At 44.4% G+C, this 16,884-nt stretch overlaps 1 protein-coding gene across 1 annotated transcript in view; it reads left to right on the top strand.

Annotated features, from left to right (window-relative positions):
• The window catches only part of LOC307244068 (formin-like protein 2), a gene marked incomplete at both ends in the record, with an annotated part of 18,727 nt that extends 5,142 nt beyond the window's left edge, over nucleotides 1-13,585 (top strand). Inside the window, 20 exons of the mRNA XM_080019079.1 lie at nucleotides 2,142-2,218; nucleotides 3,822-3,915; nucleotides 4,035-4,109; nucleotides 4,997-5,107; nucleotides 5,378-5,527; nucleotides 5,917-6,018; nucleotides 7,154-7,359; nucleotides 7,444-7,547; nucleotides 7,779-7,967; nucleotides 8,670-8,794; nucleotides 9,088-9,290; nucleotides 9,747-9,981; nucleotides 10,120-10,188; nucleotides 10,404-10,484; nucleotides 10,633-10,762; nucleotides 11,395-11,558; nucleotides 11,714-11,815; nucleotides 13,037-13,126; nucleotides 13,263-13,386; nucleotides 13,497-13,585. Coding sequence (XP_079875205.1) covers nucleotides 2,142-2,218; nucleotides 3,822-3,915; nucleotides 4,035-4,109; nucleotides 4,997-5,107; nucleotides 5,378-5,527; nucleotides 5,917-6,018; nucleotides 7,154-7,359; nucleotides 7,444-7,547; nucleotides 7,779-7,967; nucleotides 8,670-8,794; nucleotides 9,088-9,290; nucleotides 9,747-9,981; nucleotides 10,120-10,188; nucleotides 10,404-10,484; nucleotides 10,633-10,762; nucleotides 11,395-11,558; nucleotides 11,714-11,815; nucleotides 13,037-13,126; nucleotides 13,263-13,386; nucleotides 13,497-13,585 — 2,520 coding nt within the window. The remainder of the gene's footprint in view (nucleotides 1-2,141; nucleotides 2,219-3,821; nucleotides 3,916-4,034; nucleotides 4,110-4,996; nucleotides 5,108-5,377; nucleotides 5,528-5,916; nucleotides 6,019-7,153; nucleotides 7,360-7,443; nucleotides 7,548-7,778; nucleotides 7,968-8,669; nucleotides 8,795-9,087; nucleotides 9,291-9,746; nucleotides 9,982-10,119; nucleotides 10,189-10,403; nucleotides 10,485-10,632; nucleotides 10,763-11,394; nucleotides 11,559-11,713; nucleotides 11,816-13,036; nucleotides 13,127-13,262; nucleotides 13,387-13,496) is intronic.
• Between the last annotated feature and the right edge of the window lie 3,299 nt (nucleotides 13,586-16,884).

The following is a 16,884-nucleotide window of genomic DNA, read 5'->3' as shown; positions in this document are numbered from 1 at the left end:
GTTTAGAACAACAATGTTATTGTTTAGAACTATAATGTAACTGTTTAGAACTAAAATGTTACTGTTTAGAACTACAATGTTACTGTTTAGAACTACAATGTTACTGTTTAGAACTATAATGTTACTGTTAAGAACTACAATGTTACTGTTAAGAACTACAATGTTACTGTTTAGAACTATAATGTTATTGTTTAGAACTATAATGTTACTGTTTAGAACTACAATGTTACTGTTTAGAACTACAATGTTACTGTTTAGAACTACAATCTTACTGTTTAGAGCTATAATGTTACTGTTTAGAACAACAATGTTACTGTTTATAACTCTTACGTTACTGTTTAGAACTACAATGTAACCATTTTGAACTATGTGGACGACTCAGTCCACAGACAGGGGTTCAGGGAGGGAGACGGAGCCTTGCTGGCAGTGAGGTGCCGAGCCAACGGCATTATAATAATCAAATAATCAAACAAAAAGGCTCGCTGGCAAAATAGGAACATAAATTATTAACCAGGGTTCTTGCCAGCGTTCGTGTCCGACTCGCGATCTGGTCCGCGGGCTCTCGGACCCTGCACCACGCGATCCTCACTGCACGACAAACAACACAGAAGAAAACTCTCCCAGTCGACACCGACCAATCAGCGCCAGGGGGCTGATTGGTCGAGTGTGAACCGCTGTGCTGGTGCGGGACAAAGCCTCTGCCCTGTAACTTGCAGAGCCTGGCTTAACCTGCCCCCTCGTCTGCCACAAACTCCTACCGTCCGACCGCCAGCCCACACCTTAACCCCCAGAGCAGGAGAGGAGGTCGGCTAACACTATTTGTGCCCCAGGCCTATGGATCACTTCGAACTTAAAGGGCTGAAGAGCCAGGTACCATTGGGTGATCTGCGCAATGGTATCCTTCATGTGGTGCAGCCACTGTAGCGGGGCATGGTCTGAACAGAGGGTGAATGGTGTCCCAGGAGGTAATACCAGAGAGTGGCGACGGCCCACTTAATGGCCAGACACTCCTTCTCGACCGCGCTGTACCTTGTTTCCTATTTGGAGAGCTTCCGGCTGATGTACCGGTCTGTCGGCCCCCTCCAACTGCTAGGACAACACTGCCCCCAGTCCTTGGTCCGACGCCTCAGTCTGTAGGCTGAAAGGGAGAGAAAAGTTAGGTGTAAACAGCACTGGCTTCCCACAGAGAGCTAATTTTAATTTCTCAAATGCCTGCTGTATGGTACTTCTCCATCCACTGGACCGGATCTGACGCACCCTTTCAGGTTAAATTAGAGGGCTGGTCACTTCTGAAAAGTCGGCTACAAACCTCCTGTAGTAGCCGGCCACCCCTAAGAACTGCTTTACCTCTTTCTTTGCCTTGGGCCTCAGACCAGTCGCAGTTCAATTCAAGGGGGGTCAGACCAGTCTTCCTCCCAAGTGGCACCCCAGATACTGTACCTCCCTCTGCCCATTCACACACTTCTTAGAGTTAGAGCTATGAATAATTACGTCATCTGGAATTAGCTGCTGCATGCAGACGCAGGACCCGGTCCATGAGTCTCTGAAAGGTGGCTGGGGCCCCGAACAACCCGAACAGCAGTGACAAACCTCTACAACCCCTGCGGAGTGGAGAAAGACGATTTTTCCTTGAACTGTGGAGACAAGAGAATCTGCCATTAGCCCTTGGTTGATTGGCCGAGTGTGAACCGCTGTGCCGTTGCGGGACCAAGCCCGCCCTGTAACTTGCAGACCCCGGCTCAACTCGCCTTCTCGTCTGCCACATACCCCCAAGCCTGAATTAGGCCGGGGAGCCGTCCGGCCACAGTTGTACACATTGTAGTTTGTGGCAGCCCCTCGCTGCCACAAACTACAATGTTACTGTTTAGTACTGTTCAGAACTCAAAGTTACTGTTTAGAAATACAACATCACTATCTAGAACTGCAATTGCTGAGTTCTCCAGTCATGATATGCATCTTAAAGCCAATTGTGATGAGTCATTTGTGGCTAAATCATGTTTACTTGTTCACTGTTAAGAGGCCCATAGGGTGAGAAAGGTGCTTAAAACGAAGCAGATATAATACTCTATCCCTCCTCTTTCTTTCTTTTTCTGTATCTCTCTCTGTTTCCCTCTCTGTCTCTCTCTCTCTCTCTCTCTCAGTATGGCTTCAACATGGTTATGGCTCATCCGCATGCAGTGAATGAGATCGCCCTCAGTCTGAACAACAGGAATCCAAGGTCAGTCCATGGAGAAATCCAGAATTTATTCACAGATGTACGGGGGTTGGACAGTGTAATAGAAACACAACAGGACAAAGGAGTTGAATTAAATCCCTAGTACAAGTGCAGCAGCAGTGGCTCATCATAGAAGTCTGATTACCAGTTAGCAGTATGTGTCAGCTATAAAAGAGGTTTGACAAAAAACACTTTAATATCTGAGTTTCCCACAGAGGACAACTAGTCAATGCCCTGTCTTGCAGGTGAATCGATTAAAAAAAAATTAGAGATTAATTAATGCATCAAGAGGAAGAGTCTCAAAAATCATGACAGCATTTGCCAAGCAGAGGCTCAGCAGTCACAAGTCGAATTTAATCGACAGGGATAGCGTGCACTTCACAGGATGGTGGATAAATGCCACTGATGTACAGCCTCAAAAATGACCACACATAAATCAGCACCTCTGGGAACCAGTCGCAACAAAAACTACATATGGAAGAGCACCCTTCTCCGGGATAATTACACAATTTCATCCTTTTATTATGCTTCTCCGCTCTTTATACTTTGTTGTGAGATTTTTGAAAGTGGCCCCAAAAAATGAAAAGAAAAACAAACAAAACAAAAAAAAAAACGCCAAATTAAGCGATTGTTTTAACCTAACCTCTGCACTGCCCCCCGGTGAGACACGGTGCTCCGTCCCAGGCGTGCCAGAGTGCGCAACACCTGTAGGGTCCAGTCTCTTCCAGAATACTGTGTCTGTTTGTTTTGTTTTTTTACCTTTTTGAAATGTAATGATCATAAAGTTACCCCGGCCCCTGCAGTGACAGAACAATAAGAGTGCACGGACAAGGCTCATTCACTTGCGCGCACAACATTTTTATAAAAAATAACACATTTCTGTGTTTCTGGACTGATTTTTTTCAAATGTTAATTTTCAGATTCAAACCATCACAAGGCTTGAAATGAAATCAATCAGTCAATTATTTTACTGTGTTTGAAGATTTTTCTTATTACAATTGAATAGTTAAATAAAGATATGTTATCCATATCAATTAATCATGACACCTAGGCCTGGCCTACAGGAAAGATCAGTTTATATGTTGACTGTCTACAATGTTGTGTTGTCATACTATAGAATGATTGTACTGAATGTATTGCTTGTGTTTAGTGAATAATACAGAAGACAAGGAACTTTAAAAAACAATCGCATACGAAATGTTCCCAAATTCCTGGTTGATAATCCCCAGACAACACCACTAAACTAATTCCAGAGTGTTTTGCTGAACACCAGGATGCAGTAAACCTCCCACCAGGGCCTCCCAAAAACCACCTGATCTGAACATCACTGACCCTGTTCTGAAGGCAAATGGTGGAACTACTCCCTATTAGTTCCTTCATTCATATATTGCCAAGTCTTACCCTACATAAGTCCTGTACAATTAAGATAGAAATATTTTGTCGAAAACATTGTATTGTCTGTCTGCCTGTCTCACTCCTTGCCCTCCTGCCTGCTTGTTTGTGTCTGTCTTTCTGTCTGTGTATCTGTGTCTGTCTGTGTGTCTGTCTGTCTGCCTGTCTGTCTGTATGTCTGTCTGTCTTTCTGCCTGCTTGTCTATCTTCACAGGACCAAGGCCTTGGTGTTGGAGTTGTTGGCAGCAGTGTGTTTGGTGAGAGGAGGACATGAAATCATTCTGTCAGCCTTCGACAACTTTAAAACTGTAAGACTTATAACTATCTCACATCACATCATCAACATTACTATCAGTATGACTACGATGACTATTCATAGATTAATAAATAGATGATTATATTCGCATTGATAGATTTTTTTTTTCAGGTGTGTTCGGAGTCCATGCGCTTTGAGAAGCTGATGGAGCATTTTAAGAATGAAGACGACAACATTGACTTCCTGGTGTGTTGACTGCCCTGCCGTCAATTCGTTTTTGACCTTAAAGTATCAATCTCGAAGATTTTTCATTTAAATAATTGTCTGTTAAGTCACTATCTATCGCCAAATGAAGTAACACCAAGGTGTTTGAGCCTATAGTCCACTGAAAGCCCTTGCATTTGCAGTATTCTGAGCATTAAGAACCGGATGTCTGTGGCGACTTTCCCGCCATGCATTCAAATTCATGCATTCATTCATGTGTTCTGGCAACCTCAAAATTGGTATAGAGGCCTGGCCCAGGTGCTAACTACCAACTGACTGACGTCATACAGGCAACACTGTGTAGATCTCTGGGAAGGGAGCTCCAAAGGGTTGGTTAGCAGTTAGCAGTTAATGCTTTTCGCCATAGGTGCGGCCAAAAACAACGGAACGGAAATCTTCGAAATTGCCACTTTAACTCTAATCGTACCATTCCTAAGAATAACTGATTCATTTTATTCAAGCACGGTACTTGAGCACAATTTTCAGGCGTTGTATTTTAATTCAGTCACTTCACGATAGGGTTCCCTATATTTAAAAACATTTTTTTCTTTTTGCTGCACTATATTTACCTGTAAAACCATCAACTTTTAACTTTGATTCTGTCAAAGTAAGATAGAGGACTCACATTGTATAACGGACTTAACTGGTTTTCTGTCCTCCAGTTGGAATCTGACCTTTTGATCCTGGCTTGTGTTGATCAGGTTATGATGGACTAGAACTCCCTCTAGCGGGAAACTATAACACAATGCAGGTATTAGGACAGATTCAGTAAGTGCAGGACCAAATAAGCAGGAAATGACATTGTTAGTACAGGTCTCCCCAATGACTGGTGTGAATATTAACATCACTATTGTTGTCATGGTTACTAGGTGGCCTGCATGCAGTTCATCAACATTGTGGTTCACTCAGTAGAAGACATGAACTTCAGAGTTCATCTGCAGTACGACTTCACCAAGCTTGCCTTGGATGAACACCTGGAGGTACTGTAATTGTTATTAATACATTACATAAATATGTCTGTATAGTTATATTTCTATAGTGTGAATAGATTTTATATTGTTTTATATCGTAATATTAATATGCTTGCACACTTTATAATGAAATATTCCCACGGCACACCACTATCCCGCTAACTACTAAAAACAGCACAAAACGACACAAACTCATAGCACTGTGCTTAATATTAAGGCAAGTTAATACTTGTGACGTAAGACAAGAATCCAATTCTTGTCGTTGTTGTTCTTCCACAGCGACTGCGTCACACTGAGAGCGACCGTCTGCAGGTGCAGATTCAGGCCTATTTGGACAACGTGTTCGATGTGGGAACGCTGCTAGAAGACGCCGAGACCAAAACTGCAGCACTAGAGAGGGTGGAGGAGCTGGAGGAGAACCTGTCTCATGTAAGATAGATAGATGGACTGACGGACGGACAGACAGACGGATAGATAGCTGGATAGATAGATAGATAGACAGACAGACGGGCGGACAGACAGACGGACAGACAGACAGACAGACAGACAGACAGACAGACAGACAGACAGACAGACAGACAGACAGACAGACAGACAGACAGACAGACAGACAGACAGACAGACAGACAGACAGACAGACAGACAGACAGACAGACAGACAGACAGACCGATAGATAGATAGATAGATAGATAGATAGATAGATAGATAGATAGATAGATAGATAGATAGATAGATAGATAGATAGATAGATAGATAGATAGATAGATAGATAGATAGATAGATAGATAGATTGATCACTGTGTGTCTGTGTATGTAGATGACGGAGCGCCTGCTGGATGTGGAGAACGAGGCGATGGGGAAGATCGTGGAACTTGAGAAGCAGCTGATGCAGACCAATAAAGAATTGGATCACGCCAGGGTCAGAGCCACATGCACTGAGAACATTATAGAACCAGACAGATGCAGGTAGAACAACATGGTGCAGATAGAACCGCAAAAAACTCAGAAAAACACACAAGACCAGATAGAACCTTATACAACCACACAGAGAAACCCCGCAGAACCAGAGAACCAGGTATAACTAAATTGAACCTTAAGCAACAAGAGTAGAACCTCATAGAACCACAAATAGATGTCAAGTAAAATATAATACCTCTTAGCACCACATATAAAACCCCACGTAGAACATATAGAACCACACATAGAACATATAGAACCACACATAGAACGACATATAGAACCACAAACAGAACCACACCTAGAACCCAACATAGAACCACACATTTACAGTTTACATTGCATTTAGCAGACGCTTTTATCCAAAGCAACTTACAATTATTCAAACACCGACGGACGCAGCCATCAGGAGCAATTAGGGGTTAAGTGTCTTGCTCAAGGACACTACAGCATGCTAGCAGGAGGAGCCTGGGATCGAACCAGCAACCTTTAGATTACTAGAACAGCATATAGATTCACACATAGAACATCACATAGAACCACACATAGAACAGCACATAGAACCACACATAGAACAGCACATAGGACCACACATAGAACAGCACATAGAGCCACACATAGAACAGCACATAGAACCAAACATAGAACAGCACATAGAACAGCACATAGATCCACACATAGAACCACATATAGAACCACACATAGGACCACACATAGAACAGCACATAGAACAGCACATAGAGCCACATATAGAACAGAACATAGAACAGCACATAGAACAAAACATTGAACCACACATAGAACCACATATAGAACCACACATAGGACCACACATAGAACAGTACATAGATCCACATATAGAACCTCACATTGATCCACATAGAGAACCACACCTCGAACACAACATACAACCGCACCTAGAACCACATAGAATCCAACATTGAACCACACATTGAACAACACATAGAAAGACACATAGAACCGCACTTAGAACCGCATGGAACCACATAGTACCCTTCACAGTACACAGTATGAACGTCAGCACTCCTAATACTGGTATTGATCGTATTGGTATTAATGTATTAATGACTTGACAGGAAGTGTATGCCAGTGCCAACACCCAGGTGCACACGCTGCGCAGGATGGTGCGTGAGAAGGACCAAACCATCCGCCGTCAGAGCCGTTTGGACAGTCAACAGGCAGGGGGCACTTCCGGGCCACAACCCCAGAGAGGAGAGGGCGACGGAGGGGTGGCGGAGTCCGCCTCCCCCTCCCCTCCTCCAGGAAGCAACCTGTCACCAAGGTAAGGGGATGGAGGGAGAGAGCGATAGACAGATACGTTCTTTGATACACATGTCGAATGATTGATTGATTGATTGTCTCTCAGTCCCGAGACCATCGCCTACCACAGCATGGGACCAGGGATGGGTGGAACTCCAGATATGCCTATGCCGCCGCCTCCCCCTCCTCCTCCACCAATGCCCGGCAGCGGTGAGTGCTCAACCAATCAGAGCTCAGCTCCCATTTACATTCAGTTTGAGACATGAAGACATGACATGAGACATGACGGCCATAGCCTTGCTAAGAAAGCAGCAAGCAGCCTGGCTTAGGAGACAGGAAGTAAGCTTGCTAATGAGACAGGAAGTACCCTTGCGAAGCCAGGATTAGAATTTAAAAGGAGGCTAGAATTGGATAATTCATGACCTTCTCTTGCTCTCTTAGTGACCAATGGGCCTTACCCCGCCCCGCCCCCTCCGGCTCCGCCTCCTCCTCCACCCCCTCCCCCTCCTTGTCGCACCAATGAGCTCTCCGGTTCCTGTGTTCCCGCACCGCCCCCTCCACCACCAGTAGCCCCGCCTCTTCCCGGAGGTGTGGGCGGGCCTACCGTCATCTTTAACTCTGGACTGGCAGGTACAATGAAGCTTCTCTTTTATGCAGGCTAAGCTCCTTTTTGAGATCCGGTTCTTTTGTGTTTTTTTTTTTTAAAACCTGTCTTCATCATATTTGTTTCCCATTTCATTGCTGCAGTTACAGAGTTGAGAACATAACAAACGAACAAAAGCGACTCTTTTGCCGGACTGACTCCCAGCTCCTGAGTCGTCTAAACGATTTGTTCACTATAAACAAATCGTTTGCAAACCTGTTCTGGTTCTGGTGCGAATGTCATGGATGACCCAGAATGCCTTGCGGCAGGCACTTTGACAAAGATCTCTCCCTCTGTTCTCTCTGTCATTTGGCCATCAGAGGGTCCTTTCAAGTTGAACTGTAGATTTGACACCACCCAAACACCAACCAATTCTCTGATCGGTAGAAACAAAAGCTGTTCCAAATGGTTCACATTCACATTCGTATGGTTCACTACTGCTTGGTGAATTGGTCTTTCAAAAAACAAAGGCTTTTGCAGACCATTTTTTTGGCTTCCTGACGTAAAAGTGATTTTGCATTCTGGGATATTGTTAGCGGACTATATAGTGCAACACACACTCTCTCTCTCTCTCTCTCTCTCTCTCTCTCTCTCTCTCTCTCTCTCTCTCTCTCTCTCTCTCTCTCTCTCTCTCTCTCTCTCTCTCTCTCTCTCTCTCTCTCTCTCTCTGTCTCTCTGTCTCTCCCCAGCGGTGAAGATTAAGAAACCCATCCAGACCAAGTTCAGGATGCCCGTTTTTAACTGGGTCGCTCTGAAGCCCAGTCAGATCAACGGGACCGTGTTTAACGACATCGACGACGAGAGCATACTGCAGGTACGCACACACACACACACACACACACACCCACACATAGACGCACGCACACTGATGGAGGTGGAAGACAATGTTGATGCTTTTGAGAATCATCATTTTGTTTTGTAGTTATGTACCTTATTTACCTTAAGCGATGCTTTATTTATGGATATCAATATTAAACTGGAATATTGTAATATTATAATGATATTGTAATTGTTATAATGTTACAACGGGATATTCAGTTGCAGTTCATTAGTAGTTCTGACCCTCTCTCTCCCCCTTTACCTCCCTCCCTCACTCTCTCTCCGCAGGAGCTGAACGTGGAGGAGTTTGAGGAGATGTTTAAGACCAAGGCCCAGGGTGCGGCGGTGGACGTCACTCTGTCCCGTCAGAAGCTCCCTCAGAAACCCGCCAGCCGCGTGTCGCTGCTGGACGCCAACCGGGCCAAGAACCTGGCCATCACCCTGCGCAAGGCCGGCCAGAGCTCCGAGGTCATCTGCCGCGCCATCCAGACGTAAGGGGGAACCGACCGCAACTAACCAGGACTCACCCGAACTAACTAGAAACTGTACCGAAGTCACCAGATTGAAGCAGAACTAACCAGGACTAGCTACCCAGAACTAATACAGAAGTCACCAGATCAAACCACGGCTCACCAGAACTAACCAGATTGCACTATAACGAACCAAATTCAACCAGATAATACAAAATGTGTCAGAATTCACCGTAACTAACCAGATCAAACCAAAACCGAAAAGAGCCAACCAGAACGAACCACATCGAATTAGAACTAACTAGATTCATCCAGAACGAACGATAACCAACAAACATTTAACAGGAGTAACATTTAACAGTGATTAAACAACAACTATTAATTCAAGTAGGAGGTCCCCAGTTCCAGCAAAAGCAGCAAGTTAACATAGCCGACGTTACCAGTCAAAACAACCCGGTGTTGACGTGTTGCGTGCAGGTTCGACCTCCGTGCAGTGCGCATGGACTTCGTGGAGTGCCTGATGCGCTTCCTGCCGACGGAGGGCGAGGTGAAGACGCTGCGTCAGTACGAGCGGGACAGGAAGCCGCTGGAGGCGCTGAGCGAGGAGGATCGCTTCATGATGCACTTCAGCAGAATCGACCGGCTCTACCAGCGCATGTCCATCACCACCTTCATGGGCAACTACAACGACAACATCCAGATGCTGACACCGGTGAGACAGACGGAGGGATGGGCAGAGGGACGGACAGGACAGAAGGGTGGATGGATAGAGGGATGGACAGAATGATGGATGGATGGAGGGATGGATGGAGGGATGGACTTTTTTTCATTGTGCCTTTTTCTCTTTCAGCAACTTCACTCCATCATCGCTGCTTCTGTTTCCATCAAGTCTTCACAGAAACTGAAAAAAATACTGGAGGTGATTTACAGATTATTTACACTACAGATTATAGATCATATTGCAGATTATGAATACTACAGATTATAGATCATATTACAGAATATTAACACTGTAGACCATAGATAATATTGCAGATTATGAATACTATATATTATAGATAATATTCCAGAATATTAACACCACAGATTATATATCATTTTGCAGATTATTGACACAGTGTGTGTGTTTTACAGATTATTTTGGCTTTGGGAAACTACATGAACAGCAGCAAACGAGGAGCCGTCTACGGATTCAAACTACAGAGTTTAGACCTGGTAACACACACACACACACACACACACACACACACACAAACATAATTTTATTACATATTAATGCATATTAAGTACATATTGCAGAGTTTGATGTGGATGTGTGTGTGTGTGTGCGTGCGTGCGTGCGTGTGTGCGTGCGTGTGTGCAGCTCCTGGAGACCAAGTCCACAGACAGGAAGCAGACGTTGCTTCACTACATCTCCAACGTGGTGAAGCTGAAGTATCCCGGGGTGTCACTGTTCTACAACGAGCTGCACTACGTGGACAAAGCCGCTGCAGGTAGGAGAGCGGTTCTGGTAGTGGTGGGATTGCTTGTGATACTGGGTAGGGCTGCCCCCTGAAAGTCATCAATCCGACTGAGATTCTTCGAGTCTTGTAGACGTTTTTTGTTTTTGTTTTTTTTGTCAGTCAGTGACCATTACAATAATACAATAACAATTTTATGAATTTTTAAGGTTGTTAAATATCAACACTGACCGTTACATATTGCTTTTAAAAGTTTTGGGGTGGGTGTTAGGGCTGGTTCTGCTACTGGTGGGCTGCTACAGGGGGGGTGATCTGATACTGGAGGGACTGGTCCTGGTTCTGAACAGCTGATGCTGTTACTGGACTGGTTCTTGTGCTGCTACTCTCTCATTTCAATGCGTATTTGAAATGAGATAGCGGGGTCGAACGTTACTTTGAGTAATGCTATAAATATTGAAGCTCAGGCAGAATCCTCTGTGTCCGGCCGACCGGGAAAACCTGCATCTCAGTTTTGTCAGAGTTAAGCAGGAAATGAGATGCGCTTCACAGTCTCACTTCAGAAAAGACATCAAGCCTCTAGATAGCACCATGGGGTTCCTGAGCTCTGACGGCGTGTACAGTCGGGCGTCCGCGTAACGCCGGCTCCCCGTGTGATCCCGGCGCAGTTTCCCTGGAGAACGTCCTCAGTGACGTGAAGGAGCTGCAGAGAGGCATGGAGCTGACCTGGAGGGAGTACAGCGTGCACGGACACAATGCCACGCTCAAGGACTTCATCAGCCGCCACGAGACACGTCTGCAGAAGCTGCAGGAGGACGCACGCATAGCACAAGTACACACACACACACACACACATACACACACACACAGACGATAGAGAGACAGGGAGATACACGGAATTAATTTAATAACATTCAAATTTCAATGTGTGTGTGTGTGTGTGTGTGTGTGTGTGTGTGTGTGTGTCCCTGTGTGCGTGCGTGTCAGGACGCCTTTGAAGAGGTGGTGAAGTTCTTTGGCGAGAGCTCGAAGACGACGCCTCCATCCGTGTTCTTCCCGCTGTTTGTACGATTCATCAAGGCCTACAGGGTGAGCAGAGCGCGGTCGTTATTCTGCGATGATGCTGCACACGTGACCTCTTACTACACGCCCACCCACGAACAACACAAACGCACCGTGACGTTTCGTTCAGTGGTTTCTATGTAACGCGAGGGTTTAGGAGCCTCGCGTCGTGCCGCTTTCACGACGCCTTTTTTAGGACTCGGCTCTTTTTTTTTGCCGAGCACAAAGCATAAACTAGAGCGTAGAGCCCCACAGAGCTCCATTCAAAAGATTTATTTCGTAAAAATATTTAATTATCAAGCCTGGTTTGCATCGACCACATACAAAATCGTTGACGTGCGGCCCTTAGGTGGTTTACGGACAAACTCATACATTTTCCCCCACAAACAAATTGTTGTTGTAGAGAAATCAGTCAATTTATTTATGGGTAGGTATTATTAAGCTATTAATAGAATATATCCATTTTGCATGTTTTTCTTCATTTAATAATCAAACCACAAATACTGTAACTGATAACAAAAAATAATCATAAAACACTATATTAGCAGCTCAATAAATACACATATATAGATTGTGGAAATGTCCTGCATCCTCCTCCTTCAGACCCACGAAGAAGAACCGGCACCGCCTTCCTCCTGTCAATAGCCGCAAATGTATTTATAGATTATTATTCAGTCCAGTGATCAAACATGTCGTATTCAAGTCAGAAGCTGCTGTGTAAAATATAATCAATAAACAATAAACAGCAAACTCAAAAACGAATCCAACTACGTCCCTAAACTACGTCAAATGCGAATGAAATGAAAAGTAAAAGGTTGAAAACGAAATGAAAGATTCACTTAATTCACTTACCCATTGAAAGCCGAGAAATTTCGCAGTTTGACGTTCAAAGTCCGGAGAATGCTGTTTACGTGAACGCGCTGTAGACGCAACAAAGACGGACCCGGATGAAGTTGACAGATAGTCAAATGTGACGACGTGACTCGGGCGATGTCGCGCCTGGTGTGGCCATGAAACCAGGAGGAGAAGTGGTTGCCCGTGGCAACGGTCATTATCAACAGATCTGCGGTCGCGGTTCGGAAATAAGTGACCGCTGATTGATGCTACTGACCGATCTGAAATGAAACGCCGACAGATGATGTGGATGCTGTTTAGGTGACGTTGCTATGGGGACAGTGTTTCAACTGTGTGTGTGTGTGTGTGTGTGTGTGTGTGTGTGCGTCTCATTTTGTGTGTTTGGGTGTGTAGCTGGCCGACGAGGAGAACGAGCAGCGTCGTCGCCAGGAACAGATGCTCCTCGAGAAGCTGGAAGAGCAGGAGGAGCAGGAGGAGACCAAGGTGGGGTAGTTTGAATCGGTACCCACTAGAAAATGGAGCCAGGGCCCGGTTTAGGACGGGACCCACCAGTTGGGAAACACTGACATAGAAACAAAATGAAATGATATGAGTGACGCTTATCTCCCTGCTCCTCCAGTCACCGTCTCACAAAGGGAAGCGGCAGCAGCAGGAAGTGATCACGGAGCTGAGGAAACGACAGGGTAAAGAAGGACGCCATGTTTACGAGGGCAAAGACGGCGCCATCGAAGACATCATCACCGGTACCCACGCACGCGCGCACACACACACACACACACACAACAACATTTTTTAAATAATATGAACAAGTGGTCTGAGCTGCCTCCTGATTGGTCGGTGTTTCTGTCCATAGTCCTGAAGACCGTCCCCTTCACGGCTCGATCGGCCAAACGCAGCTCCCGATTCTTCTGCGAGCCGGCCCACACCGAGGAACACTACTGAGTGTGTGTGCGTGTATGTGTGTGTGCGTGTGTGTGTGTGTGTGTGTGTGTGTGTGCGTGTGTGTGTATCCATGGGACCAATCAGCACTTTGAACAGCTTTGTTGGATTGATTGCTGCGATTTGATGACATCATGTTTTTATTTTGGAAGTAGCTCCGGAAGAGTTTGTATCGTTCCATTGGCGGCTTTGAGCGTCGGGGGTTTTTATGGTGGAGTCGACCCGAGAAAATGTTTGTTGGATATCCGTGCGCTGTGGCGCAGAGCAGGCGTCTAAACAGCGTAAAACCCGACCCGCCCCAAAAAACCCCGAAGACAAAACGCATCCACAAGCTTAACGGGGACGCGCTAGCGGCTAGTGGCTAGCAGCTAGCGGCTAGCGGCTAGTTGCTAGCGGCTGCCGGCTAGCGCGTCTATCTCAGTAAAGATTCGACAAAGAGACAACAACAAAACTCCTTGGTTCCTCTTTAGACGTACCTTCTGCTCTGTGTCAGTTGTTCTTCTTGTTTTACCGTGTTCTCATTCTATTCCTACCCATGATGCCCCACCCACACCCACAGCCGTCCGCTAGCCACGCCCTAGCAACTAGCAAGACGCAGAGTAGCACAGGATTTGAACCGTCAACCTTTTTCCGGTTCCACTGTCAGAGGAGGAACATGGAAGCCCATTTCCGCCAGTTTGATGGGGGGAAAAAAGATCCTGTAAGTCAATATAATGAGAAACGTTCTCGAAATAATGACTTAAAGCAGCACTATCTAACCTTTGCCATTTTGGATCTGGCGCCGCTACAGTTTCTGACTGCAATTGCACTTTAACACCACTGTCGTAAAACTCAGTTGGGTGTAGGAATTTATTTTGACCGGCAAGTTGATCATTGATCGTTTATTACATTTTTTTAAAGAAAATTTTACGAGGCAAAAAAAGGGGGAATTTACATCAAGGAGGTGACGTAGTGCCGTAAAACGTACGCACTTTCCCTGTGGTTTTGAACCCGATCAAAGAAGTTAATAGCGCAAGAACAGATGTTCAGGGTTTGGGTGGGAATGAAAGAGCTACATTCTCCATATTACAAGTCAGTACCGTCAGAGTGCTTTAAAAGCTGCTATTTTAAGGTCAAAAAAAGTTACATAGTGTTGCTTTATTATCTAAATATAATGACTTAGTACTACTACCACCTACTACTCTAGTACTAACTGTAACTATTATTAACGGTTACTACAACTACTACTACTTGTTAGTAATACTACTACTAACTGGTAGTACTACTACTACTACTACTACTACCACCTGTTAGTACTACTTCTCTAGTACTAACTGTTACTACAACTACTAACTGTTAGTGCTACTACTCTAGTATTAATGGTTGCTACTACTACTACTACTACTACTACCTGTTAGTGCTACTACTCTGGTATTAACGTTACTACAACTACTACTACTACTACTTGTTAGTAATACTACTACTAACTGGTAGTACTACTACTACCACCTGTTAGTACTACTACTCTATTATTAATGGTTACTACTGCTATTACTACCTGTTAGTGCTACTACTCAGGTATTAATGGTTACTACAACTACTACTACTACTTGTTAGTAATACTACTACTAACTGGTAGTACTACTACTACTACTACTACTACTACCACCTGTTAGTACTACTTCTCTAGTACTAACTGTTACTACAACTACTACTACTAACTGTTAGTACTTCTACTACTAACTGTTAGTACAACTACTACTACTACAAACTGTGAGTGCTACTACTACCTGCCAGTACTACTACTAACTGTTAGTACTAGTACTACTACACTAGTACTAACTGTTACTACTACTACTACTACTACTTCTACCTGTTAGTACTACTACTACTACAAACTGTTAGTACTACTTCCTGTTAGTACTACTCCTAACTGTTAGTACTACTACTACTACTATCTGTTAGTACTACTACTTGTACTAACTTTTACTACTTCCACTACTACTAACTGTTAGTATTACTACTCTAGGACTAACTGTTACTACTACTACTACTACTACTATTACTACTACCTATTAGTACTACTTCTACTACCTGTTAGTACTACTACTACCACCATCTGTTAGTACTACCACTACTGTTAGTAATACTACTCTAATCCTAACTATTAGTACTACTACGACTACTACTACTACTACTACCTGTTATTACTATTACTACTACCTGTTGGTACTACTACTAACTGTTTATACTAGTCATACTACTACCTGTTAGTACTACTACTCTAGTACTAACTGTTACTACGACTACTTACTGTTAGTACTACTACTCTAGTACTAACTGTTACTACTACTATTACTACTGCTACTACAACTACTACCTGTTAGTACTACTACTCCTACTAACTGTTAGTACTACTACTACTAACTTTTAGTACTACTACTACTTTTTTGAGATACTAAGTCATTTTTTTGAGAACATTTCTCATTAGAATGACTTACAGGATCTTTTTTTTTTGACATTGGGAGAAATGGGCTTCCACAGAGGAGGCCTGAAGGCTGAAGGCTGAAGGCTCGTTGGGAAGGGATTTATTTCACAGTGGGAGGTCTGGTCATGGAATTATTATTATTATAACTATTATTTCCGATCATTTAAATGGCACATCCCCCCCTTTCTGTTAATATAAGTATTTAGCTTCCATCAGGTGTTTTTATTAGTGTTTGTGTCTCTTTATGTGCACTGTAGACAAACTCCCACATTTTCTCTTTATGTAAAGTGTTTTTAAACGGCGGCAGGAGTCCCAATTCTTCCCAGGCAGATGGAAAGAAAGCCTCCCGTTTCCTCTGTTTTTCCAAAATTCTCCCCCTCCCTCCTTCCCGCCCGCCAAAGCGGTCAAGCTGCTATCTAGGGAGTGTCTGTAAATTGCACCCCAACGCCTGGAACATTGTCCGGAACAGTGAGATTAGGGACCAAGGAACAAGGATGATGATTTTCTCGCCCACGTTCTGCTGTAGCGAAATCCCGCTCGCAGAAAAACTTTTTTCTTTCATTACTTTTTAGATCAAGTGAATCAGTCTGTAAAACATAAATCGGTCTCTGCTCTGATCAGGCCAGCTTTAACCTTTCAGAACCGGTCTGAACCAAATTGAACCCGGTCCAAACCAATCTGAGCTAAACCGATTTCGTCTGAACTGGTCCCAGCCACTCTGAACTCTACTGAATCAGCCTCAAGCATTTTGAACCGGATTCAACCTGTCGGGTCTGGTCTGAACTAAACCGAACCGGTCTGAACTGACTGGACCCGGCTGAACCAGAATTTACCG

The sequence above is a fragment of the Zeus faber genome (assembly GCF_960531495.2).
Source record: "Zeus faber genome assembly, chromosome: 2".
NCBI classification, from domain to species: Eukaryota; Metazoa; Chordata; class Actinopteri; order Zeiformes; family Zeidae; genus Zeus; species Zeus faber.
This window is presented reverse-complemented; position numbering and strand designations above follow the sequence as displayed.